The sequence below is a fragment of the Delphinapterus leucas genome, chromosome 19 (genome assembly GCF_059928025.1).
Source record: "Delphinapterus leucas isolate spDelLeu-1000000601 "Yukka" chromosome 19, BTC_Dleu_Yukka2, whole genome shotgun sequence".
NCBI classification, from domain to species: Eukaryota; Metazoa; Chordata; class Mammalia; order Artiodactyla; family Monodontidae; genus Delphinapterus; species Delphinapterus leucas.
In genome coordinates this window covers 19,785,109-19,811,871 of record NC_143147.1, presented here as the reverse complement: position 1 = coordinate 19,811,871, position 26,763 = coordinate 19,785,109, and the positions used below count along the sequence as shown (strand labels likewise).

Here is a 26,763-nt window from a genome sequence, read left to right as displayed (position 1 = left end):
GGTCCTGTCACCTTTCCAGACAGTGTGCCTGAGACACTTATTCAAACACTCAAGACAACCAGTGCCTGAGGCAGCTCCCAGAATTCCCCTACTCCTCTCCAGCCAAGTATATGCCACACAGACAGCAACACAGTGCCAATCTCCCCTCTTCCCACACAGCCAGAGGGGCCAGTTACACCAAAGAGTCATGTGGTTATTACCTCCCACCCCAGTCCCCTACAATGCTTTAGAAATCTCTTCCTACATATAAGTAGGAAAACAATCAAACACACCAATCAAACACACCCACCAAAAACCGCATTCCTGGCCTGCCAAGATTTTCCCAGGAGGGTAAAGCTTCCCATGCATTTCAGCCGACAAACCAGTATCAGTGCTGTCTTGGCCATCCCTCTCCCTCTCCTCTCCCTCACCTGTGGAAGGTTAGATATAGGGTGACCAACTGTTCTGGTTTGCCTGGGATTTGTCCCAATTTTAGCACCCAAAGTCGCATGTCACCAGAAACCCCTCAGTCCTGGGAAAACTGGGATGGCTGCTCATTCCTAATTGCACATCACCGAGTCCTGGTTGAACCTAACAAATCTTGAAAATCCAAAGTCTAGCTCTCCCCATTTCAAACTCCAGGGCAGAATTAGAAAAAGAAGGTTCATTTCTCTGTCACCGTCATTTGTCAAAAATCTACTGTGGTTCATATCCCTGCTTTGATGGGTGCTAACGATCCTGAAGAGCTTTCGTTTTTGTCTGCACAGGACGCAGCTCAAATAGCCAAACTGCAGTCAGATCCAGGGCTTGCCAAATCTATAGGCCCTGGGCTGTACAAGACTTGGCTCCCTTTTCCAGAAGACTACCTTAACCAGGGACTCTGGAACAGGGAGTGCCCTATGGATGCTAAGCTGTACTCTAAAAGGAGTGAGCTGCACAGAAGAACAAAGAAAAGCTTTACAATTAGGCTCAAGAGGTGGAGCGGCAAGAGGCAAGAAGCAAAGAGAGCTATAAGAGCGAGCTACATCCTGGAATCTTCCCAGAGGAGTTACTGCGCATGAGCCAAATCTGCTAGGGAGGGGCCTCAGACCCAAGCAATGTGTTTCTCCTGGAGACTGGGAGCCTTTGGGAGGTGGCAGAGAAGAGGGCATTCAAGGGACATGGCACTGAAGGTGATGCTGGGGGAGAAAGTGCGATAGAGGTGTGGGGACTCCTTGACTGGCTCCAGGTGGAAGGAGGCTGCACTGGTTTATTTACTGTAATCACTGCACTAGGAAAAGGCAATGAAATGAAACATCTTGTTTTCAAGAGTGTCCTGGGAACCAGGCGGAACACAGCTCCATTAATCATACAACGGCACATAATCAACACACATGTACTGCACAAGTAACTCGCCTCACAGGCTCTGCCCAGGAAAAAGAACATGTTTGGGAAGAATCACCGGAGGGACAAGAGTTTTCTAAAGCCTCTCTCTGCACAGACACCGACAACCAGGCTCATTCACAAAGCTCCATCTTTTGGCTCGGCTGAGTTTGGCTGTCAGAAATGTTTAAATATGGAAAAAAATAAACAGTTGCAACACGTTTTAGTGCAGAGATCTGCCTGAGCCCCTTTGTGATGTAATGGGAAACGCAGCATTCAGGCTACCAGCTGTAGAATAAACAGAACTTCGAGGGTTAAAAGGAACTGAACTTTCCACGACCCCATCTGCAGAGAAGAAAATAATAAGAGGAATGATGCACTGCCCCACAGCTCTGATAGTTTATCCTCCGGTCCCGGCTGCAGAGACAAGCACCGGATGTGATAGGGCTGCTCAGGGCCGCCTCCGAGGTTAGCGCTGCCCATGGGAGACGCACAGGGAGGCTCTTCCAGCTCCCCGCTTCCTCCCCCAGTGCCCTGCTGGCCACTTGAGCCCACTGCCTGAGTCTGATCCCACAGCGCTGGTGAGCTCTGGCCAACAGGCACTGCTCGGCTGCAGAGCAGCAATTTGGAAAATAAACAGGAAAGACGACAGTGAGAAGGAAGAAGGTGAAAAGTCTCCAAGCTGAATTCTTGGCTTGGGGGCCTTGGTTGGTGCTGTGCAGGTCAAGGCTGCTTCAGGACATAGAGGGGGTGGGGGGTGAGGGCAGCAGCATCTCCAGCCGGGGAGAGGCAGCAGAAAATTACCCACGGCTGCCACAATGGGAGGCCCCACATCCCTCTCTCATCCTCCCACCCCTACCATCTTGGATCCAAGACGAAGGAATATGTGGTACCATGTGGTTCTCATTACCATGCTCCCTGTCCCCTAAGGCTCAGATAAACCAAAACTGACTCCTCCCAGCGGCTGCTGGCCACTACTAGGGACCCCTGCCCACATCTGCCTTTTGCCCATTACCACCCACCTTGTGCCAAAACCTTAAGACTCACTGCAAAAATGAAGCGGATGACTGTTCCTACCCTAGTGTTGATTTGTAAGATAGCAGCTGATGCCAAAAGACATAGGAAGTAGCCTGAGTTCCCAACTCAGAAAAGTAAAGTGGCCCAAGGGCCAAGCTAGACTGAGCAGGACCAAGGGAATACACAAAATGCTCTGATGACGGGTCATTTCTGCCCTGATCCCGTCAGACTGGTGTGTGATTCTGAGTGGCCACTTTCTTCTGGTATTGCAGTGGGACGGCCCCCGATCACTTCACATATCATCAGTCCTCTCCTCTCTCACTGAGCACCACGAACATGAACACAGCTGACTGGGCACCCATGGACCATACGGTGACCGCCACAGAGGGTGGGGCAGAGGGGAGTGTCAGGAAACTAATACTAAAAGGAAGAGGTACTCTCAAAAACTAGGTGAGATGTCTGAACTCAGAAGTTAAGATATTTGCAGAAGTATGAGGTGATTCCTGGAACCTGGGCAACATCACCTCAGCTTACCCCGATCAGGCCTCTGGGCTGAGAGGTCAGTTCCATGGGTGAACACAGGGTTTCCTGTCTGAGAAGGGGAAAAGTTCGCCTCTTCCTGCTCTAGTCCTCACCCCAGCTGGGAGTGCCTTCCAACCTTCACCCCAATCTAGTCCTTGGATTCTAAGGATTCAAGGTTGGCCTGGGCCAAGGAGCCCAAAGTCAAATTCTGGTGGCCGAGAGGAACTTTAAACAGCTCCCAATCTTCTAGAAATGCCTGGGAAATGGCTCCCCAAAAGAGTTTTCAGACATTCTCAAGCCACCTTTGGTTCTAAATGGACCCTCTAGGGTGCTATAGGCTTAGGCAAGTCCCTCTGGCTTGTTGTGGTCCCAACTCATACTTTGGGAAATCTCCCAGAGTCCAAAAAAATCCCACCAAACAGACACAAGGCAGCCAGAGAACATGAAACTGCATCCAATGAGTCTGTTCATGGCTCTCAGAATGGTGGCAAGGGAGCCTCTCAAGCAGCTGTGATGTGCCTAGTGAGCAGGGATCAGCAGTTGTAGGGTGACCCGGTGGCCCAACCCCACAGAACACACCACACACCAGGAAAGCAGACCTCTGGCTGGAGTCTGAACGCCAGATCCTAGCTTGGGACAGACCAGCAGTGGCTAGTTATAGGTATGCACTCAGGACCAAGGCTCACCCACTTCCCCACAGACATGCATTCACTTACTCCACCAGGAAAGGAAAAAAAATAAGAGTTAATTTACTTTTTATTGCCTCAGAATTCCAAGGTTTAATGTAGCTGTCAGTTTGAGTGCAGTGCAGCTGCCGGCCGATACAATGCAGCCCAGGCCAGCCCAGGTGACTAGGGAAACACATTTCACAGAAATGCACCAATATACACACTGTTGGCTGGTTGTTTGAGGGGATATTGACTTGGGGAATCAGATTAAACCTTCAGGCTGGGGTTAGTTCTGCAAACAGCATTAGAAAAGCAGCTTCAGTCCAAGGAACTGAGAAGTCCTGATCTCAGGTGGACCAGTGGGTTTCTGTGTTTCTACCATTTTGGAGCTTTCTCATATGATCTGTTACTCAACTACGTCATGCTCGGAAAGATTAAGGTGTGAGATATGCGAGGCAAGTTATACCACAACAACCTATGTCTTTCCTAGAACTCAGAAAGAAAGGCAGATCTGCCAGCTTTATAGGGAAGAGGTCAAGAATGAACTTTTCTGCAAACTCCATCCGAGGACGGGACTGAAGGAGGAAGACAGTTTGGAGAATGGAGTACTAAGGCCCGACCAGGGCTCAGGCCATCCTTCTGGCAAGTCTAAGGAGGACTGAGCCCTCACACACCCCTTCGTATTTTTACTGGGGGAACAGGCTGACTGGTGATTAATATCAAGTACAATGACCCCATGTTACAAGCCTGCAGGGGCCTGTGGAGGTGGCCATTTCCTGTGTAATACCAGCTTGTTTAAACACTAACATTCAAACTCCACAGCTGCAGAACAAACCCGGAAAGAGGTGAGTGAGAAGAAGCCCTGCATTGTGTTTTAGAGCTACGGAAGATCAGAGAAGTAGTACAGATGGGAAACGAGTTGGGTCTTTTGGTTTCTGGAGTGAGACGCTCTGGAAATACAGCTAAGATGGCATAGAAACTAGGCACAAAGAAACTGAAAAAGAGAAAGTCCATGAACTATAAACACAAAAGGGGAAAGGCAAAAGGCCACAGCAAGAGAAATATTCTTAAGATATGTAATATCCTCTTTTTAAAACCTGTTTGCCTATGGACCATCATAGTATAGCCCACAACTCTTCACGTGGGGTTCAATGGCCAACATGAGACCACTGTAGCCCTGGAGGACTTCCCACCCAACTGGACAAAACTGCAGGAAGTGAGCAGATAATAACAGAAATGGACCTGAATCCAACGAGTCTGGTAGAGTCAAAAGAACAGTACCTGCGTTTGAAATAGCTTAGTAAGCTCCTTGGAAAGCCAGGATGTCATGCCAGCTCTGTTCTCAGTAGGCCGAGGATCTGGTTCTGGTATCGGGGCTAGGCAGCTCAACAGAATGGGGTAGAGACTGGGGGAGGGTAGGAGGAGAACTATGCAGCTCCCTCTGAGATTTAGGAACTACAGTGTATTTTCCAGATGCCACCATGATATAAACCGGAGACAAAGTTATCAGGGATCACTATTCTAGGAGTTAAGACATGGGCAGCAAGATACCATCCTCCAAGAATAATAGCTGCTTATTAGGTGACCGCTAAAAAATACAAGACTCAGTTAAAGAAGATCCTTTCTGCCTTCCTAATTTATACAAACAAGTCAACTTGGGCCCTTGGAAGAGTGCCCAACCTAAATTAATTCTGCCCAATAGGGCAAAATCAACCTGCAGCTCAGTCACCCTGCACTACCCGAAGAACACAAACTTCATGTTCTAAGCAGTGCAGCTGGAGCCCTATGGCCAACAACAGGTCACGGTAACCTTATTCCAGGATTTCTCAAGTACCTCTAACTGTGCCTCCCTCAACCTCTCTCTAGGTCAGTGCCTATTTGACTTCAGTTCTCCCAAGCTACACTCAGATGTATAGCCTCTGTCGCATCACTGTGGTGTGTTAAACCCATCAGCACTGTGTGTTTGGGAAAGAGCAGCCCCCAGGGGACCTTGACATCGCCACGGCATGAGTGGAGCCCTCGGCGGCCTCCCTGGTGCGGATTCTCACGGTTCCTGCCTCTCTAAATTTTTAGCTGTAACCACTCCAACACGTCTTCTTAGTTTAGCACACACTGGACCCAAATAACCTCAGCCCAGAGCTGGAAAGTACTCTCCCTGGGGTCAGCGGCTGTACCCTGCTGGGGTCAGACTGGAGCCTTGGGCCAACACCCCTTCCTCTCACAAGAAGTCCTGTGGGAGGAGTGGGGAGGGGACAGCGGCTCCTGCCGTGGGAGAGATCACGTGTGCCCCACACTCAGCACTTGGAGGAAGAGGAACCCCCTGGTGCCAGGCTATAGTGCTGACGCCCCAACCCGGAGCCAGGGAGACTGGGTGGGGAGCCAGGGTAGCAAAGGGGCTTCCCACAGTCACCACCACTTCCTTCAGGGAAGTGCTGATGGACTATTACTTAGTGACCTCCCAAAATGCCCTTCTGGGAAGACGTGTTAAGCGTCCTTGAAGGGGTGCCGATTAGACTTGGGATTAGTTCTTATTTCAGAACTGCCCTATGAGGGCGAGTGAATGAGCTGCTTTTTAACTCAAGAATTTCTGTCTCGTCTACAGGGTCAACACGTGTAGGCTCCCTGCAGAAATGAGCTTACTGCATACTCCCTCCATATCCCCATGTCTCCCTATGTGACGGCACCTCAGAGGGCTCCCTACAAGCCCTTTCCAGCATGCTCTGTAGACTATACAAGACAAGCCATGGAAAAGCAGCAAGTCCAGGAATTTCTGGAGTTGTTTTTTTTTTTTAACAGTGCTCCAATCCAACAGTGTGATAAATGCATCCGAGCTACAATTAGGAAGATATATAGCATCAGAATGCGAAGGTCTGGGCAGCCTGGTGAAACGCGGGCTCTCCAGAGCCCCAGCTATGTTTCCCATTATGTAACCCTGGTCATGGGCAGACAGCCAGACTCCAAATGAAAAAGAGACTCTGGCTTGGCACCGGTTCTATTTTCCTATCCTCATTCGGGGTCAGCGCAGTGTCATACAGCTGCAGAGAAAGCTCTGGGGATTAAACCTGGGAAAGCCTCCAAGACCAGGACCTGGGTTCAAGTACCAGCTGAAAGCAATAAACCAACTGCCACAGCTGGGCTAGGTTTGGATGTTCTCAAAGTCCCCTGACTCTTTCACTTACTGAGAACTAGAGATCAAGATGAGGGAAGATTTGGCTTCAGCAGAGACTATGCAATGAGGTAGGTTGTCCCACTGCCCCAGCCTTGCCAAAGGTCCTGGGGTGCAAGGGGGCTATGCTTAGGCTCGTGGAAGCCTGTTGCTCTGCTCCTCTCCACCACCTGACATTCACAGCTTGCCTCATGCTCACTTGGTAAAGCGGGGAGTAGCTGCCCCTCCCCTCTAACAAGAGGCCTGGCACAGAAACTGTGCTCCCCACTCCACCCCCACCCCCATAAGTAGACGGCCCCTCCAAACACTGTGGTCTGTTCTAACCAGACCAAAGCACTCTACACTGCCTTTTACAGTGGCTCAAGGCAACTTTCCACACCCTGCTACAATCCTCTGTACCAAAATCTCCTGGGATATAAAGCCATCCTATTACGACTCCTAACAGATACAAACGGGAAGTCAACGTACTTCCGTGCTGACTCCAGCACACACACCTACTAAGTGCCACTGCTGCGGGAAGGCACAAACAGCCCTGAAATCCTGCCCTTGTCACTCTATAGTGTCAGTGAAGTTCTGTCATCATCATTCTAAGTGGTCCATATGTGCCTAAGTGGCTACTGCCTAGGAAAAGTAAACTTGACCAGAAAGAAGAGGAATATGGGCAAAGGGGAGAGAACCAAGGAGACTACTGATGCGCTTTAGAATTCCCCTGAAAAAATGGAGGTGCTTCGAAATGACTAACTGTGCAAGGACAGATGGTAACACAATGAAGGACAGAAAGAGAATGAAGGGAGCAAGATTAAACAAGGGTCCAAATGTGTCAAGGAGACAATTTGGGAGTAGGGGATTTCTGGAGGAGAAGCAAACTACAATGTAGGCTATCTGGTCACCTTATCATAGGATCAGTGAGGAATCTGTCTTTGCAGAGAACAAATGTAGGCGAAGACCAATGAAAACATGCAAAGGAGAGGCACTAAGTGGAAGCCATTTCCTTCCTACTCTCTTGAGAGCGTTCCTAAACCCTCCAAAATGAAGAGCAGCACAAGGACCTTAAGAGTGTCAGAGGGATGGCTGTTCTGACATCTACAGAACTGTCTGGAGTATGTTATTCCCTATGGCCTTAAAAGAAAAGGCTCCACAGTATGGAAGATCAGTGGGTATAAGATGTCACTTTGAAACCTACAGAAGAACCACCTACCGTACCTTGCCAATCTCTCAACCACAGTATTCACTCGGTGAGTGTTAGGCAGTTACATGAGAAACTAGAAAGAAGGGAGGTAAATTCTTATTCCACTTTCCACTGCTTGGATCTGAAGGCTATGAGGTGGGATGACCCTCAGTGGTGGTCAGACCAGGTTTGTTCTGTCCAACAGTGGCACCAGCCCTCAAACCACCATGCCTTGTGGTCAGGCCCCAGGATGGCAGAGCCCCTCCTTTATACTTAAACTTGCATTCCAGAGACAACCAGCCGCTGATCCTGATTGCAAAGGGAGGCAGTGCAGAAGGGGACTCCATTTTCTACCACACTGACTTCTCTAGCCTAAACTGGACTCATCAAAAAGTAAGTTACAGCTACAGGAGCTTGTTTACTAAGCAATCAGATTCAACATATTATTTGGTCAGATTTGCTATCCTTGTGCAGAAAAGTCTGAAAAGACTAAGCAAATTTGATTCGAGTGTCCCAACCCCCTCTGCCTTTCTGTAGCCTTGGAGGTGAAGCCCAGCTGGGGATGGATGTAACTTGGACCACGTGCCCAGCTGCAGATTGAGCCCTTGCCCAAAGATGGGCAGCAGCTCGCATGAGCCGGCAATGGGCCATTTGCTCCAGCATCCACAGAGAAAACAGATTCAGCACCTCAAGCAAATGAAGCCCAGCACTTCCTGTGTGAGGTTTCCATTTCCTCAGCCAAACAAAAGCCAAAGGGAGCAGGAGAGGGAGGAGGGATAAAGGGAGACAGGTCGCAGAAGACAGTTAGCAGGCCTGATGGCCAGGATATGGGCAAACAGGGGCTGGGTGGACCATATCTAAGGTTGTGAGGTGGGGTGACCCAGAAGGCCCAAGCTCCAGGGACAGATGGTCTGCCTCCCCACCCCCCGAGAGGAAGGGAGGAACACTCTGTGACCCCTGCACATGCTCAGAAGCAGTGGCTTCAGATACTTGGAGAGCAGAGCCCTTCCTTGTCAGTTTCTTTCCAAAACTGCAAATTGCCTAGTCGGCATCTTAGATTAAGGGTCTGAAAACTTTGAGGCTGTACATGTTAACTCTTCAGTGAACACTGCTGGCAAACAGCTGCCCCCTAGCCAGCAGACTGGTCTGTTCCTTTGTGTGTCCACAGCTCCCCAGCTCAAGCTCAACCCTGGCTCACGCAGCCTCAGCCTGGAGTGCATTTTGAAACCTAGAAGGGTTCACAGGAAAGATGCAAAGATTTGTTTGATGCTGTGAGCATCACTCACATGGTTACAGAGCTAGAGCTGCCTGGGGAGGGCAGGCTTAATGGTCAAGGGGTGCTTCCCGGGGTGAGGAGCACGGAAGAAATGGGACGAAGGAAATGTAGGAAAGAGTCAGACTATATAGTCCACACAGAAGGGTCTAACTGCTGGCCAGAAATCTCTGCTGCAGTCTTCCCTCTGTGGGTCACCCATGAGTCTGGGAGACTCACATGGCTGGTCCCCAGCCCAGAGAAGCACCCCTCCCCACTCCCTAGAAATGCCACTGGCACCATCCTAGGTATCCATCCTCCAACGTCCAGTATTTTCCCCCTCCCAGGGAAGAGCACTGGAGAAGAATGATGAGATGCTGGGTGTGGATGCTTGTTCCCAAACACACATATATACACCCAACACAGAGCCTGAAGGAACCCTGAGTGCACTACACCTGCCAGAGACAATACAGCAGATGGGGGAGGGAGGAATGGAGGGAGGGGAGAAAGGGAGAAGGAAAAGTTAAACAGAGAGAAAGAGAGACAGAAACACCAAGGGAGAGACAGATAGGAAGAGAGAAAGAGTAAGGGAGAGGGAGGGAGAGAGATGGACAGTCAACAGAGTTGACCAGAAACAGGCACCTACGTGCACACACATTAGGACACTCTTACGCAAACACAAACACACACACGGTGACCCTAACGTACAGAAGAACAAGACACATAGGAACATGGATATAGATGAGGAGCTGGCAAGCTTCTTCTATAATGGGATAGAGAGTAAACAGTTCTGGCTCTGCAGACCATACGGTCTCTGTCACCACTACTCAACTCCACTGCTGCAGTGTGAAAGCAGCCATGGACAAAGTGTAAACAAACAAGCATGGCTGTGTTCCAATACAGCTTTATGGACACTGAAATGGGACTTTCATATACTTTTCACAAGTCATGAAGTCTTGCTCTTTTTATTTTATTTTTTCAACCATTTAAAAATGTAAACCATTCTGAGCTCATGGGCCATAGCTTGCTGACCCCTGAAACAGATACACAAACAGCAGAGAGAGACAAACAGAGTCAAGCAAAGAGGCAGGCAGGGACAAGCCAAGACAAGCTGAGACAGGCAGGAGGGACAGGCAGAGGCAGGCAGGGAGACACAGGCGAGGCAGGTGGATACAGGCAGCCCCTGTATCCACATATACAGAAATCCCCTGCCCCCAACAGAGAGACCTAGACTGACACACAGAGACATACTCACAGACAAATATGGACATGGACACAGGCAGTCCTGGGCACAGACATTCAGGAACATATACAAACACTCCCACAGGACACAGCCACACGCAGAGAGACATGGACAGGACCGAAGCAGACATGGACTGACACGGCCCAAGAATCAGACATAGACATATATATGAACACACAGACACGGAGACAGACACACAGTGAAAGAGATTTCTCACGGGGACACAGGAACCCTGTAAAGAGATCCACACACCAGGATAGACAGAGACGCAGACACAGATATGGACACAGCACATGGACCAACATACATAGACAGACATGGAAAGGCACATCAAAAGAGCCTTCGATAGGGCTTCCCTGGTGGCGCAGTGGTTGAGAGTCTGCCTGCCGATGCAGGGGACACGGGTTCGTGCCCCGGTCCGGGAGGATCCCACGTGCCGCAGAGCGGCTGGGCCCGTGAGCCATGGCCGCTGAGCCTGCGCGTCTGGAGCCTGTGCTCCGCAACGGGAGAGGCCACAGCAGTGAGAGGCCCGCATACCGCAAAAAAAAAAAAAGAGCCTTCGATAGACAAATCCCCGGGGACGGGGACACACACACACACACACACACACACACACACACACACACACTCAAACACACACAACCAGACACACATAGACAACCAGACCCAAACAGGCACACGCAGATCTACAACTCACACATCGCTACAAACACAAGAAACAGCCCTACCTGGCTGCACAGCAACGTGAATGTACCATGCCACTGACTGTACGCTTAAAAATGGTTAAGATGGCAAACTTTGCCACATATATATATTTTACCACATGTCATATGGGCACACAGAAAGATCTACAGAGAAACACCCACCAGACACACATACCCCCCAGACCAACACATCCCACATCAACACAAAGAGACAGGGAGAGGGGGCGGGATGTGCTGCGGGGACAGGGACAAAGTGAGTGGGAGAGAGGGGTGCATGCTCTCACCATTCCCCACATACTACAACGTCGTGAGAGGAAGGCAAGGAGACAGAGTGCGCAGGACAGCACGAGAAGCAGCAAGAGCCTGAGAGATGCACAGAGATAGACTAAAAGGGAGAGAAAGAAACAAAGTCTCTCACACACACTGACTGACACCCACCCAGACTCAGCAGGCAGCTGCCGAGACGGTGAGTATGAACAGTACGCAGTAAAAATTAGCAAGACCAAGGGGAAGGAACGAAACAGAGCAAGCTATGGTGTGAGAGAAAGAGAGACTGAGAGGAGGAGCAACAGGCTGGAGAACAGGCAAAAACAACCCAATACGTCAGAGGACGAGGAGGGCGTCAGGGAAGGGGAAACCCCAAGTTCAAATGAAGAGGGAAGACAGACACAAGCGGGCTGCGGGATGGGGGCTGTGGGCACACGGGTGGGCAAGGCTGACTCACTGTGAGGGCAGATCCAGGGATGTGGGTGGAGGATTCCAGGTGTCTGGATAGCCGAGCATCCAGTCCGACCAGACTTTCACACTGGGGAGCAGTTCCTTCAGGTCGGGGACGAAGGAAGACACCTTGATGTCATCTTGATCCTCCTCCTCCTCAGGAGAGGACAGCTGAGCTGCAGAGGCAAAGGGTGAGAACTGGGCCTAGGCCTGCTGCGGCCCCCGAGTGAGGCCTGGGGCACTGGGTCGGCAGCAAGCTCTTAGGGAAGGGAGACCAAGTCCACAGGAGAGCTGGGCCCAGAAGCGAAGAACAAGTGCCAGCAACTGAGAGGATTCCGCAAAGCAGGACAAAGAGAGAACCAGGGCACTGGGTCCGCCCTGCAGACAGCTGTCTCTGCTCCACCTGTGGCCTGGCTGTAGCTGCTACCCTGGCCTCTAGCCCCTGCCCCCACCCACTTTTAGCCTTCCTCCAGCCCAGTGCTGAGATGGCACCAGGGTTCATGCCCAAACTGTACGACCTGAATTTGATGGTGAGGACGTATCAGAGAAACCCAAATTTTAGGGCGTTCTACAAAGTAAATCTCCTCTACACTTCAAAAATGTGAAGACCATGAAGGACAAAGGAAGACAGAAAAACCATTCCAGATTGCAGGAGACTAAAGAGACATGACATCTAAATGCAAAGTGTGATCTTGGAATGGATCCTAGACCAGAAAGAAACTTTTTTCTTCAAATTCTTTTTGGGACAACTGGTACAAACTCAATAAGGCCTGTAGATTCAATAACAGTACTGTATCAATGCTGGCTTCCTGATTGTGATAAGAGTACTGTGATATAAGAGAATGTCCTCATGACTAGGAAATACACAGTCAAGTATTTGGGGAGAAAAAGCTACCATGTCCGTAACTTACAATCAAATGGTTCATAAAAAAAAAAAAATAACAGGGACTTCCCTGGTGGCACAGTGGTTAAGATTCCACCTGCCAATGCAGAGGACACGGGTTTGAGCCCTGGTCCGGGAAGATCCCACATGCCACGGAGCAACTAAGCCCATGTGCCACAACTACTGAGCCAGCCCTCCAGAGCCCATGAGCCACGACTACTGAGCCGGCCCTCCAGAGCCCGTGAGCCACAACTACTGAGCCTGCGTGCTGCAACTACTAAAGCCCACACACCTAGAGCCCGTGCTCTGCAACAAGAAGCCCGTGCACCACAACAAAGAGTAGCCCCCGTTCGCCACAACTAGAGAAAGCCCACGCACAGCAACAAAGATCCAACACAGCCAAAAATAAAATAAAATAAATAAATTTTAAAAATAAATAACAATAACCATTAGGTATAGGTGTGTGTGTGGAAAGAGAGAGAACTTAAAGCAAATATGGTAAAATGTTATCAATTAGGGAATCTGGGTGAAGGGTATGTAAGAGAGCTGTTAGTATTATTCTTGCAACTCTTCTATAAATTTGAAATTGTTTCCAAATAGTTACCCCTACCGTCCCTCCAAAAAACAGGCAGTCCCGGAGGCTAGAGGCATTCACAAAAGCTGATGTGGGGTTCAAGACGGCAGAGTAGAAGGACGTGCACTCACGCCCTCTTGCAAGAGCACCGGAATCAAAACCAACTGCTGAACAATCATCAACAGGAAGACACTGGAACTCACCAAAAAAGATACCCTACATCCAAAGACAAAGGAGAAGCCGCAATGAGACGGTACAGGGGGCGCAATCACAATAAAATCAAATCCCATAACTGCTGGGTGGGTGACTCACAGACTGGAGAACACTTATACCACAGAAGTCCACCCAGTGGAGTGAAGGTTCTGAGTCCCACGTCAGGCTTCCCAACCTGGGGGTCTGGCAACAGGAGGAGGAATTCCTAGAGAATGAGATTTTGAAGGCTAGTGGGATTTGACTGCAGGACTTCGACAGGACTGGGGGAAACAGAGACTCCACGCTTGGAGGGCACACACAAAGTAGTGTGCGCATCGGGACCCAGGGGAAGGAGCAGTGACCCCACAGGAGACTGAACCAGACCTACCTGCCTGTGTTGGAGGATCTCCCGCAGAGGCGGGGGGTGGCTCACCGTGGGGAAAAGGACACTGGCAGCAGAAGTTCTTCTGGGAAGTACTCCTTGGTTGAGCCCTCCCAGAGTCCGCCATTAGCCCCACCAAAGAGTCGTTAGGCTCCAGTGCTGTCAGGCCAAACAACCAACAGGGAGGGAACCCAGCCCCACCCATCAGCAGACAAGCGGATTAAAGTTTTACTGAGCTCTGCCCACCAGAGCAACACCCAGCTCTACCCACCACCAGTCCCCCCCATCAGGAAGCTTGCACAAGCCTCTTAGATAGCCTCATCCAACAGAGGGCAGACAGCAGAAGCAAGAAGAACTACAATCCTGCAGCCTGTGGAAAACCACATTCATAGAAAGATAGACAAGATGAAAAGGCAGAGGGCTATGTACCAGATGAAGGAACAAGATAAAAGCCCAGAAAAACAACTACATGAAGTGGAGATAGGCAACCTTCCAGAAAAAGAATTCAGAATAATGACAGTGAAGATGATCCAGGACCTCAGAAAAAGAATGGAGGCAAAGATCAAGAAGATGCAAGAAATGAAGACCTAGAAGAATTAAAGAACAAACAAACAGAGAGGAACAATACAATAACTGAAATGAAAAATACACCAGAAGGCATCAATAGCAGAATAACTGAGGCAGAAGAACGGATAAGTGACCTGGAAGACAGAATGGTGGAATTCACTGCCGCAGAACAGAATAAAGAAAACAGAATGAAAAGAAATGAAGACAGCCTAAGAGACCTCTGGGACAACATTAAATGCAACAACATTCACATTATAGGGGTCCCAGAAGGAGAAGAGAGAGAGAAAGGACCCAAGAAAATATTTGAAGAGATTATAGTCGAAAACTTCGCTAACATGGGAAAGGAAATAGCCACCCAAGTCCAGGAAGCGCAGAGTACCAGGCAGGATAAACCTAAGGAGAAACACGCCGAGACACATAGTAATCAAATTGACAAAAAATTAAAGACAAAGAAAAATTATTGAAAGCCACAAGGGAAAAACGACAAATAACACACAAGGGAACTCCCATAAGGTTAACAGCTGATTTCTCAGCAGAAACTCTACAAGCCAGAAGGGAGTGGCATGATATATTTAAAGTGATGAAAGGGAAGAACCTACAACCAAGATTGCTCTACCTGGCAAGGATCTCATTCAGATTCAGTGGAGAAATCAAAAGCTTTACAGACAAGCAAAAGCTAAAAGAATTCAGCACCACCAAACCAGCTCTACAACAAATGCTAAAGGAACTTCTCTAAGCAGGAAACACAAGAGATGGAAAGGACCTACAAAAACAAATGCATAACAATTAAGAAAATGGTAATAGGAACATACATATTGATAATTACCTCAAACGTGAATGGATTAAATGCTCCAACCGAAAGACACAGGCTCACTGAATGGACACAAAAACAAGACCCATATATATGCTGTCTACAAGAGACCCACTTCACACCTAGGGACATGTACAGACTGAAAGTGAGGGGATGGAAAAAGATATTCCGTGCAAATGGAAATCAAAAGAAAGCTGAAGTAGCAAGACTCGTATCAGATAAAATAGACTTTAAAATAAAGAATGTTACAAGAGACAAGAAGGACACTACATAATGATCAAGGGATCAATCCAAGAAGAAGATATAACAATTATAAAAATATATGCACCTAACATAGGAGCACCTCAATACATAAGGCAAATGCTAACAGCTATAAAAGAGGAAATCAACACTAACACAATAATAGTGGGAGACTTTAACACCTCACTTACACCAATGGACAGATCATCTAGACAGAAAATTAATAAGGGAACACAAGTTTTAAATGACACAATAAACTAGATAGATTTAATCGATATTTATAGGACATTCCATCCAAAAACAGCAGATTACACTTTCTTCTCAAGTGCACACAGAACATTCTTCAGGAGAGATCACATCTTGGGTCATAAATCAAGCCTCGGTAAACTTAAGAACACTGAAATCATATCAAGTATCTTTTCCGACCGCAATGCTATCAGGTTAAAAATCAATTACAGGGAAAAAAACATAAAAAAACACAAACACATTGAGGCTAAACAATACGTTACTAAATAACCAAGACATCACTGAAAAAATCAAAGAGGAAATCAAAAAATACCTAGAGAGAAATTACAACAAAAACACGACAATCCAAAACCTATGGGATGTAGCAAAAGCAGTTCTAAGAGGGAAGTTTATACCAATACAAGCCTACCTCAAGAAACAAGAAAAATCTCAAATAAACCATCTAACCTTACATCTAAATGAACCGGAGAAAGAAGAACAAACAAAACCCGAAGTTAGCAGAAGGAAAGAAATCATAAAGATCAGAGCAGAAATAAATGAAATAGAAACAAAGAAAACAATAGCAAAGATCAATAAAACTAAAAGCTGGTACTTTGAGAAGATAAACAAAATTGATAAACCTTCAGCCACACTCATCAAGAAAAAGAGGGAGAGGACTCAAATCAATAAAATTAGAAATGAAAAAGGAGAGGTTACAACAGACACCACAGAAATACAAAGCATCATAAGAGACTACTACAAGCAACGCTATGCCAGTGAAATGGACAACCTGGAAGAAATGGACAAATTCCTAGAAAGGTATAACCTTCCAAGACTGAACCAGGAAGAAATAGAAAGTATGAACAGACCAATCACAAGTAATGAAATTGAAACTGTGATTAAAAATCTTCCAACAAACAAAAGTCCAGGACTAGATGGCTTCACGGGTGAATTCCATCAAACATTTAGAGAAGAGCTAACACAGCTCTTTCTCAAACTCTTCCAAAAAATTGCAGAGCAAGGAACACTCCCAAACTCTTTCTATGAGGACACCATCACCCTGATACCAAAACCAGACAAAGATACTACAAAATAGAAAATTACAGACCAATATCACTGATGAATATAGATGCAAAAATCCTCAACAAAATACTAGCAAAAAGAATCCAACAACACATTCAAAGGATCATACACCATGATCAAGTGGGATTTATCCCAGGGATGCAAGGATTCTTCAATATATGCAAAACAATCGGTGTGATACACCATATTAACAAATTGAAGAATAAAAACCATACGATCATCTCAATAGATGTAGAAAAAGCTTTTGACAAAATTCAATACCCATTTATGATAAAAACTCTCCAAAAGGTGGGCACAGAGGGAACCTACCTCAACATAATGAAGGCCATATACGACAAACCCACAGCAAACGTCATCCTCAGTGGTGAAAAACTGAAAGCATTTCCTCTAAGATCAAGAACAAGACAAGGATGTCCACTCTCACCGCTCTTATTCAACATAGTTTTGGAAGTCCTAGCCACAGCAATCAGAGAGGAAAAAGAAATAAAAGGAATACAAATTGGAAAAGAAGTAGTGAAACTGTCACTGTTTGCAGATGACATGATACTATACACAGAGAATCCTAAAGACGCCACCAGAAAACTACTAGAGCTAATCAATGAATTTGGTAAAGTTGCAGGGTACAAAATTAATGCACAGAAATCTCTTGCATTCCTATACACCAACAATGAAAGATCAGAAAGAGAAATTAAGGAAACAATCCCATTCACCATTGCAATAAAAAGAATAAAATACCTAGGAATAAACCTACCTGAGGAGGTAAAAGACCTGTACTCAGAAAACTATAAGACACTGATGAAAGAAATCAAAGATGACACAAACAGATGGAGAGATATACCATGTTCTTGGATTTTAAGAATCAATATTGTGAAAATGACTATGCTACCCAAAGCAATCTACAGATTCAATGCAATCCCTATCACACTACCAGTGGCATTTTTTTACAGAACTAGAACAAGAAATCTTAAAATTTGTATGGAGACACAAAAGACCCCAAATAGCCAAAGCAGTCTTCAGGGGAAAAAATGGACCTGGAGGAATCAGACTGCCTGACTCCAGACTATACTACAAAGCTACAGTAATCAAGACAATATGGTACTGGCACAAAAACAGAAATATAGATCAATGGAACAGGACAGAAAGCCCAGAGATAAACCCACGCACCTACGGTCAACTAATCTATGACAAAGGAGACAAGGACATACAGTGGAGAAAAGACAGTTTCTTCAATAAGTGGTGCTGGGAAAACTGGACAGCTACATGTAAAAGAATGAAATTAGAACACTCCCTAACACCATACACAAAAATAAACTCAAAACGGATTAGAGACCTAAATGTAAGACCGGACACTATAAAACTCTTAGAGGAAAACACAGGAAGAACACTCTTTGACATAAATCACAGCAAGATCTTTTTTGATCCACCTCCTAGAGTAATGGAAATAAAAACAAAAATAAACAAATGGGACCTAAGGAAACTTAAAAGCTTTTGCAAAGCAAAGGAAACTACAAACAAGACAAAAAGACAACCCTCAGAATGGGAGAAAATATTTGCAAACGAATCAACGGACGAAGGATTAATCTCCGAAATATATAAACAGCTCATGCAGCTCAATATTAAAAAAACAAACAACCCAATCCAAAAATGGGCAGAAGACCTAAATAGACATTTCTCCAAAGAAGACATACAGATGGCCAAGAAGCACATGAAAAGCTGCTCAACATCACTAATTATTACAGAAATGCAAATCAAAACTACAATGAGGTATCACCTCACACCAGTTAGAATGGGCATCATCATAAAATCTACAAACAACAAATGCTGGAGAGAGTGTGGAGAAAAGGGAACCCTCTTGCATTGCTGGTGGGAATGTAAATTGATACAGCCACTATGGAGAACAGTATGGAGGTTCCTTAAAAAACTAAAAATAGGGCTTCCCTGGTGGCGCAGTGGTTGAGAGTCCGCCTGCCGATGCAGGGGACGCAGGTTCGTGCCCCGGTCCGGGAAGATCCCACATGCCGCAGAGCGACTGGGCCCGTGAGCCATGGCTGCTGAGCCTGCGCGTCCAGAGCCTGTGCTCCGCAACGGGATAGGCCGCAGCGGTGAGAGGCCCGCGTACCGCAAAAAAAAACAAAAACTAAAAATAGAATTACCATATGACCCAGCAATCCCACTACTGGGCATATTCCCAGAGAAAACCATAATTCAAAAAGACACATGCGGGCTTTCCTGGTGGTGCAGTGGTTAAGAATCTGCCTGTCAATGCAAGGGACACGGGTTTGAGCCCTGGCCCAGGAAGATCCCACATGCTGCGGAGCAACTAAGCCTGTGCACCACAACTACTGAGCCTGAGCTCTAGACCCCGCGAGCCACAACTACTGAGCCCACGTGCCACAACTACTGAAGCCTGCGCGCCTAGAGCCCGTGCTCCGCAACAAGAGAAGCCACAACAATGAGAAGTTGGCACACCGCAACAAAGAGCAGCCCCCGCTCACCGCAACTAGAGAAAGCCTGTGCACAGCAACGAAGATCCAACACAGCCAAAAGCCAAAAATAAAATAAATAATTTATACATATAAACAAAAAAGACACATGCACCCCAGTGTTCATTGCAGCACTATTGACAATAGCCAGGACATGGAAGCAACCTAAATGCCCATCGAGAGACGAATGGATAAAGAAGATGTGGTACATATATACAATGGAATATTACTGAGCCATAAAAAGGAACGAAATTGGGTCATTTGTAGAGACCTGGATGGATGTAGAGGCTGTCATACAGAGTGAAGTAAGTCAGAAAGAGAAAAACAAATATCGTGTATTAACGCATATATGTGGAACCTGGAAAAATGGTACAGATGAACCAGTTTGCAGGGCAGAAATAGACACACAGATGTAGAGAACAAACGTATGGACACCAAGGGGGGGAAAGTGGAGGTGGGGGGTGGTGGTGGTGGTGGGATGAATTGGGAGATTGGGATTGACATGTATACACTGATGTGTATAAAATGGATAACTAATAAGGACCTGCTGTATAAAAAAATTAATTAGATTAAATTTAAAAATTAAAAAAAAAAAAGCTGATGTGGCAGGGAAACAACAGACGGGGCTCACCACTCATCAAAACTAATCCAGAAGCTGAAAGAAAGGTACACCCTTCAGACCTACCTTACACGGCTCAGCAATCAGGCTTGGAATTCTAAGGGCAGCCTTAACGGATAAGGGGACACTGCTCAAAGGGCTAAAAAGAACCCCTGCTCTGGTCCAGTGAGTCTACCGAGATGGCTGGTCCACAGTGGTTATAGCCCCCACCAGGTACCTGACAAACAGGGACATACAGATAGAGGGGAAAACCAAAACATGGATTATGAACACCAAGGGAAACTCATTTTTCTTTCTTTCTTTTTTTTTTTAAGTTGCAGGAACATGCAGTAGTTCAGAGGTACACTGAAAATCCTAACTATTAAAGGTGAAAAGAGAGTGGAGGAAAGACGCTTCCTCTCCTTTCTACAAGGAGGAAAGAGGGCCATAGAGGAAATGGGACTAGTTAGGTGGGCAAAAGGAAGCCTGGAGTGGAGGGAGAAGACGCAGAGAAAGCAGCATGGCATTCTGAGCTTGTCTGGGCAGGACCCAGGAGCTGGGACGTCCACCAGTCAGGGCCCCTCATCTGCTTACCTTTGGCTGATTCCTTCAGTAAGTCGGTGCAGCGCTGCACCAGGAGAGAAAACATGGCCAGGCCCAGGGCCGCGGCTTGCTCCTGGATCACAGAGCGACACTCCTCCGAGAAGCAGTCTGAGCAGGAGCAAAGGGAAGTCCATCAGTATCCTGGGGGCCAAGGGCTCCTCTTCCCTACCTTACTAGGTGCAAGTCCTTGCTTGTATCACCGAGCTCCTTGCCCTTCATCTAAGACTGGTGTTGTAATATTCCCTCTCTCAAAGGGTAGTCGAAAGGCTAAATAAAGTAATGCACGTGAAGCACTTACCACGATGACCGGCCTGTGGGTAAGCACTCAATAAGGTTATTAGAAGGCTCACTTGTGTAAATTCTGTATCACATCACTTCCCCAGGATCAGTTACCCCAAGGTGAGCAGCCTGAGCCACACCTGCATGCTCTCTGCCTTTAGCTGCCTGCTGAGGATGTGAAGCAACAGCAACAAGAAGTCATATTTAATTAACTCAGTCTCTCTAATGTATACATGGCGGGAATACAATCACCAATTAAGATCAGAAAAATACACATTTAAAAGTTATCTTCTTGAATCACCAAGCTTTGGTTCCATCCTTACCTTCTCTCTGTTTCTCCTCCTCAGAGAACACACATGAAACAAATAACCTATTTTCACCACATGAGTTAACTTTATATAGGACAGTGCATGGCACATAATAAGCACTTAATCAGTGTTAGCTTTAATTTTCACAAGTTCTCTCCCCTAGGGCTAAGAAATAAATCTGGTTTCCAGTACTAGCACCCTATCCCCCTCACTCTCTCAGCCTGCCCAACTTCCCTCTGGCTGCAGGTCAGGGAAAGGAGCCACCTTGGTGGTGGCCAGGGCTATTCTTTAGCGGGAGCTACATACACACCTTCAAACCACTGCCTGTACCTGCCCCTTGTCCGTGGCCCTCCCTGATAGGCACATCATCCAGACTTGAGAGAAACAGGCGACAAACAGAAGGCAGCAGTCCAGCCTGCAGCCTCAGCGCAGGAGACACCCTATACGCACAGGAGACGGACTCAGCGGCCAGGCTCGCTTGCTTTGGCAGCAGCTGATCTGTTAATTCCTTCTGCCTGAATACAGGAGAACTCCCAGAATCTCCAGGTGTTAAAAGGATAATTAGCCACATGTTTGATCTCTGTCCCTGCTTGCATTTTAACCTCAGTAGCCAAGGGGGAGCCCTCCTGCCTCTCCCCTCATTGATACTCATCTTTCCAGTGGGGCCTAATTGAAGTCTTTACTCCAGGAGATGCTACACAACCACAGTTATTCCTAACCGTCTTGGCCACAGGAGCAAACATGACTGGAGTATGCAAAGCCAGCCCCAAACCACTTCAGAAAGCCCTGGGGGTGAGTAGGAACGGGCTGCTGTTCAGAAGGTCCCAACATATGAATAGCATCAGTGTAGCAACTCTTCTATAGTGGCTTTCCAACCATCTTTCCAGATGCCCAGTGGTCCCAAATGTCACCCTCTAACTTTCCAGTTCAACTGTGGCAGGCAGTAAGGAAGTGGTAACAATCCATGTGATTAGAATAGATCACCAGTCTCATTCTTCTTCCGGTAAGGCCCTAAACCTGTGCTAGAGAGACAAAAAACAAGCATCTAAGAACAAAGCGGAGGGAGGATGGAAAGTAGGGAAGGGGAAGATGTGTAAGCCATCCCAAGGAAAAGTTGCCAACTTCTCTCCTCCACCCTTACTATAGGCAACAGGACTGTCTGTACCACCCCAGCTCAGCCCAGGCCCCTGCCAAGTACTGCCAGCAGCCTGCCTCTAATTAGCAACAAATCCCAGAATGGGAGAATAAGTCCGTAACAGAGGGAACTAGGAGAGGAGGAGTAGAGGCCACATCCTGGTAGTTGACACACTGAGTACACATTAGTGTCCCCTCATCAACTGGGCATCTTAGGCAGAAGTTACCTGCACATAGAAGGCCCTCAGAAGGGATGGAGGCGGGTATCTTAGCTCCAAGGACTGGCAGAAGCCCAAGACTACAAGAAGACACTCATCAGCCTCGATAAGGATAAGATGGGGCAAAGGGAGGTTACTTTCACCAAGACCATTTCTATTTTTATGATGAACATCAACCTCAGGTTAGACTCCTTCTCAGAGTGCACAGGGCGAGGGCTCAAGGGGGAGAACTAACTGCTTAAGAACAATGACACTGAGGCCTCTGGGGAGTCCCGGCTGGCTCCTTTTTAAAGCTTCTTGCAATAAGGTCTGGGGACCAGGTGGGGAAGCGACAACTGGAGCCTCTCAGCTGTGTCTGGAAGGGCTCAACTACCTCTCAGGGCAGCAAGCTAAAAGGTAGCTTCATGACTGCTCTGCTCTTGGCCATGGTTATGTCACCTCAACCCTTCACCCACCCACCCCCACCCCTCCATCTCCCCAGGAAGGGCCTGACAGCACTCCCTGCTGTGTTCTGGTTTGACTGATGGGGAGGTACAAATCAGTAAGCTGTTCTGCTCTGATCAAGCAGGTGGTGATATCACAGCTATCTGGGGGTCAGAATGCCTGGGTCTCCGTCAGCTCTTCATGCAGAGCACTTTCTGGAAGGCCTGCCCTCCTCCAAGGCTCAGTGGTACCACAGGCACTGAGCATCTACAGTGTCCTTGACCCTGTGCTGAAGAACAAAGCTACAAATAAGACAGGATCCCTGCAATCTTAGGACCTTGCAAACGGTTTATTTACCCCCAGTAACCATGGCAACTCAGACCCAGTGCCTCCAGGGAGAAATGTATTAAGTGCTATGGTATCTTCAGGAGATGCTCTGTGCTTCACTTAAGCTTCTGTGGACTGAAAGCTGTAAGATGCCAGTCCTTGGGACGTACCCACGCTTATGCAAGTGGGTAGTAAAACAGCATCCAGATTCCCAGGTCCGCCCACTCTAGGGTTAGGAAACTGGTCCCGGTCTTACAGATGCCCGTATATATCCCTAGAGCGGGCTGCGCCAGGCCAGCACGTGATGTGGGGTGGGGAAGGAAAAAGCATTGTTCGCCTTGGTATTTGCCTGGGTTCCTCTGGCTTTGTGTCAGGTAGCTGGAGCCTGACATGAACTGAGGAACTCATTAACATTGTGAAACAGCCTTTTCCCTTCTTTCCAAAAGCAGGCTTGCTCAAGGGTGTAGGGGGATGGTTCTGGCTAAGGAAGTCAGATGGAAATATTTCTTACCAAGAAAGTCACCTGAAGTCTGAACTTGGTTCTGCCCCTTCCCACATGCTCTCAGATGGGCAGGTGACCACATCTCCCACTATTCCTCTGGCCAAATACCTGCTCAAGCAGGAACACTCTTCCCGCTCCTATGTAACAGGGAGACCGTCTCATTTTTCTGAGAACATATTCATGGAAAACATAAACCAACTGTCGTCAAAGTTGTATGAAATCAGGAAATGGAGCGGCCGGGAGAAGGCTGCCATGTGGCCGGATGTTATGTATTTCTAATTAGTGCTATACATCTTTCAACAGCAAGTGTCCTTCTGCTGGGAAACACAACACACTGCCCTTGTTATTGTAACTGTCAGAGAAGTGCTTAAACAGATAATCTCCAGGAAAAGTGATAAACACGTCCCCTCTCCCACCAGTGTGTGCGCGACGGTGCTGCCAAAGCAAAGCTGTGCTTGACGGCTCCAGGATGGCAGAGCGTCCTCCTGCAGGAAATGGGAGCAAGGCAGGAGGGGGGAGAGGGAAGAGGACGGCAGGAGAGGCAGGCCCACCTGCCCGGACCCACCGAGCCCAGCCAAGGGACAGTGGTTCAGAACCATTGCTTCTGATCAACACCTGGGTCACGGAGAGATCTGGAGGACACCAAATCAGTAGGGACGAGGTTTGCCGGGTCACAGAGAAACCTGGCAGCAATGGAACAAGCAGGGTTCGCCTGGTGCACACAGCCAACTTCCTAGCAAGAGAATGAGAAGAGTAATGAAGGGAAGACACAGGATGGATGACACATAAGTCTGCTACCCTGACAGCCGCAGAAGGCATCCAGAAGGCACTGGGGTCCACTCGCCACTCCAGCAGAGAGAACCAACCATTTGCTCAGCTGCTTCACTAATAGCCGGAGAAAAATGCAGGCAAGACCACTTATTCACTGATTCCGTCCCCACCGGCTCCTCCCAGAGAGAGGAAATGAATGGTCAGTCACCTCCAAACTAACACCACCTGGAGGCGATTTGTTGGCTCTTATCTTTCAGACATGAGGCTGCTTTTCTCATGAGTCAGTCACCAGTCAGACACAGAGCTGGCAGTGTTCCTGAGCAGCCCACCAAAACCTCCTTGTCTACAGGAAGTGGGCAGTGAGAGCATCTTTCGACTGCTGCTGTGTGAGCCACAGAGTTCCCTGTGGCAGCTGCTGGCTGAAAGGGAGGTGGAAGAAGCAGTCGTTTCATAGGAACCATACAAAAATCTCACAGCAAAAGCAGAGATGTCCAGGCCATCAGGGCATCATTTTATTGCCCAAGGAGGAGAATGAATGAGTCAGAAAAATCATGCACCAATACACCCAAGCAAATTATTCATGCACAATGGCAGAACACAGGCTGACTGGGTGGAAGGCAATCCATGACATATCCCTGAACAACGTACGTCTGAGACAAGACAAAGGAACTTGGAAGGTAATGTTTCTTCCCTAAGAGCCCCTACTCCTTTTGGATTTTCTAGGATTATAAAACTCTGACTTCTTCTAGCGGGTAGATGTCGGGGCAAAGGAAATCCCAACCTCCTAACAAAGTGACCTCTCCGACTAATTCCAAAGTTGTTTATTTAGCCCAATTGTGGAGGATGTAAAGGAAAACAGGATACTGTCCATGAGAAGATGATATTCTAATGAGGAAGACAGGAAGAATACACAAACACCCAAATAGCTGTAATTCAAGACAATGTATTATTACATGCCCCAGGAAGGTGGAAATAAGATGCTTTCTCTCACCAGAAGGAAAGAAAATCATTTCTAGCTCGTGTATATCAGGGAAGGTTTCACAGAAGAGAGCACTTCTGAGCAGGGCTGCAAAAGATGAACTGGGCAGGACGAAGGAGGGATTGAGCGTGCTAAAGAGGCACGCAGGTAGGGACACACCAGGCATGTACCCAGACGGCAAGCACCGTACTCGGCACATGGTAAAACAGGGACCACAAAGCATAGGGCTTGCGACGCCACAGCAAGGAACACAGGCTTGACCCAACAGGCAGCGAGAAGGGCACTCACTCACAGTTCCTGAGTGAAGGCAGAGGTGAGTATTTTATGAAGATTAATCCAGTTAAAGCATTCAGGACAGATTAGCATAGCTGGAAAAAAAGTAACAGGGAGGCAAACTGGTTGGGAAGCTAAGAGGACATGAACTTGTTTGAATTAAGAGGAATTACATGTAGAGCACTTCATAAACTTTATAATGCCAAATAAATTTAACATCTTTCTTACAAGAGGTGGGAGAGGGAATGGAAAGGAGTGCACAGATGTGAGAAATGCTGCAGAAGGAAAATCAAGAGAAGAGAAGGTGGAGATGATGTGGGGGAGGGAAGGGCTCTCACTGATAATCTCAGCAAGTTCCAGAGGATCCTGAGACCTCAAAAAGGGTAACACCCACCAAACGAGATCCAGGAAAGGGGTAGAAATGTGGGAATGCAGAACACCTGGAGAGAGGGAGGAGTCCCCAGGCTCCCGCCCACTTGGCTCTGGGCCAGTCCTGTCTTTCCAGAACAAAGACACTTCAGGGGGTCAGAAATACTTGAGGAAGACCTTGCAGAAGGAGGCCTGGGAAGTCTGAACTGGTTCTCCCTGTGGAAGCCATTAGATATTCAGCACTTCATTTGTTTCCAATTCTTGTATGAGTGCAGCTCCAGGCTGTGGGGTGAGAGGCTCCTCTCTGACGTAATCAGGAAGCAGCTGCAAAATTAAGGAATCCCTCATGACATCATAAAAAGGGTCGATGGTTTACTGGGGAAAAGTATAAAAATTAATTACATATTCCCACATGACTCCCCTCCCCTAAATCTATACACACCCCCTCCCACCCCCACACATTCTCTCATCAACAACACCCAGAAGCCACCTTGATGAACAGGGTACAAAAGGGCAAACAAAACCCAGGAAGAAAAAGTTCTTTGATGCACCCACTGTCCGCACCACACATTTGGAACTTAACAAGTGATGCCTAGTCCTGGAATTTTTATACATATAACATGTTTCCTCAACAAAATTATAAGCCCCTTGAGGACAAGAGCTATGTCAAGACTTCACATCTTTGAAAATTAGCACCATGAAGGGGTTCAAGAAACATTTGCTGCTCTTAACAGCAGGTAC

At 47.5% G+C, this 26,763-nt stretch overlaps 1 protein-coding gene across 2 annotated transcripts in view; it reads right to left on the bottom strand.

Annotated features, from left to right (window-relative positions):
- SMG6 (SMG6 nonsense mediated mRNA decay factor) overlaps positions 1-26,763 on the bottom strand; it is a 233,855-nt gene that overhangs the window by 115,585 nt on the left and 91,507 nt on the right. The window contains exons 11-12 of one of the 2 annotated variants that reach the window (XM_022595862.3): positions 20,431-20,547; positions 11,806-11,974 (exon numbers count right to left, since the gene is read on the bottom strand). In XM_022595862.3, the coding sequence (XP_022451570.1) occupies positions 11,806-11,974; positions 20,431-20,547 (286 nt within the window). The remainder of the gene's footprint in view (positions 1-11,805; positions 11,975-20,430; positions 20,548-26,763) is intronic. The other variant, XM_089900635.1, reaches the window with a different exon arrangement.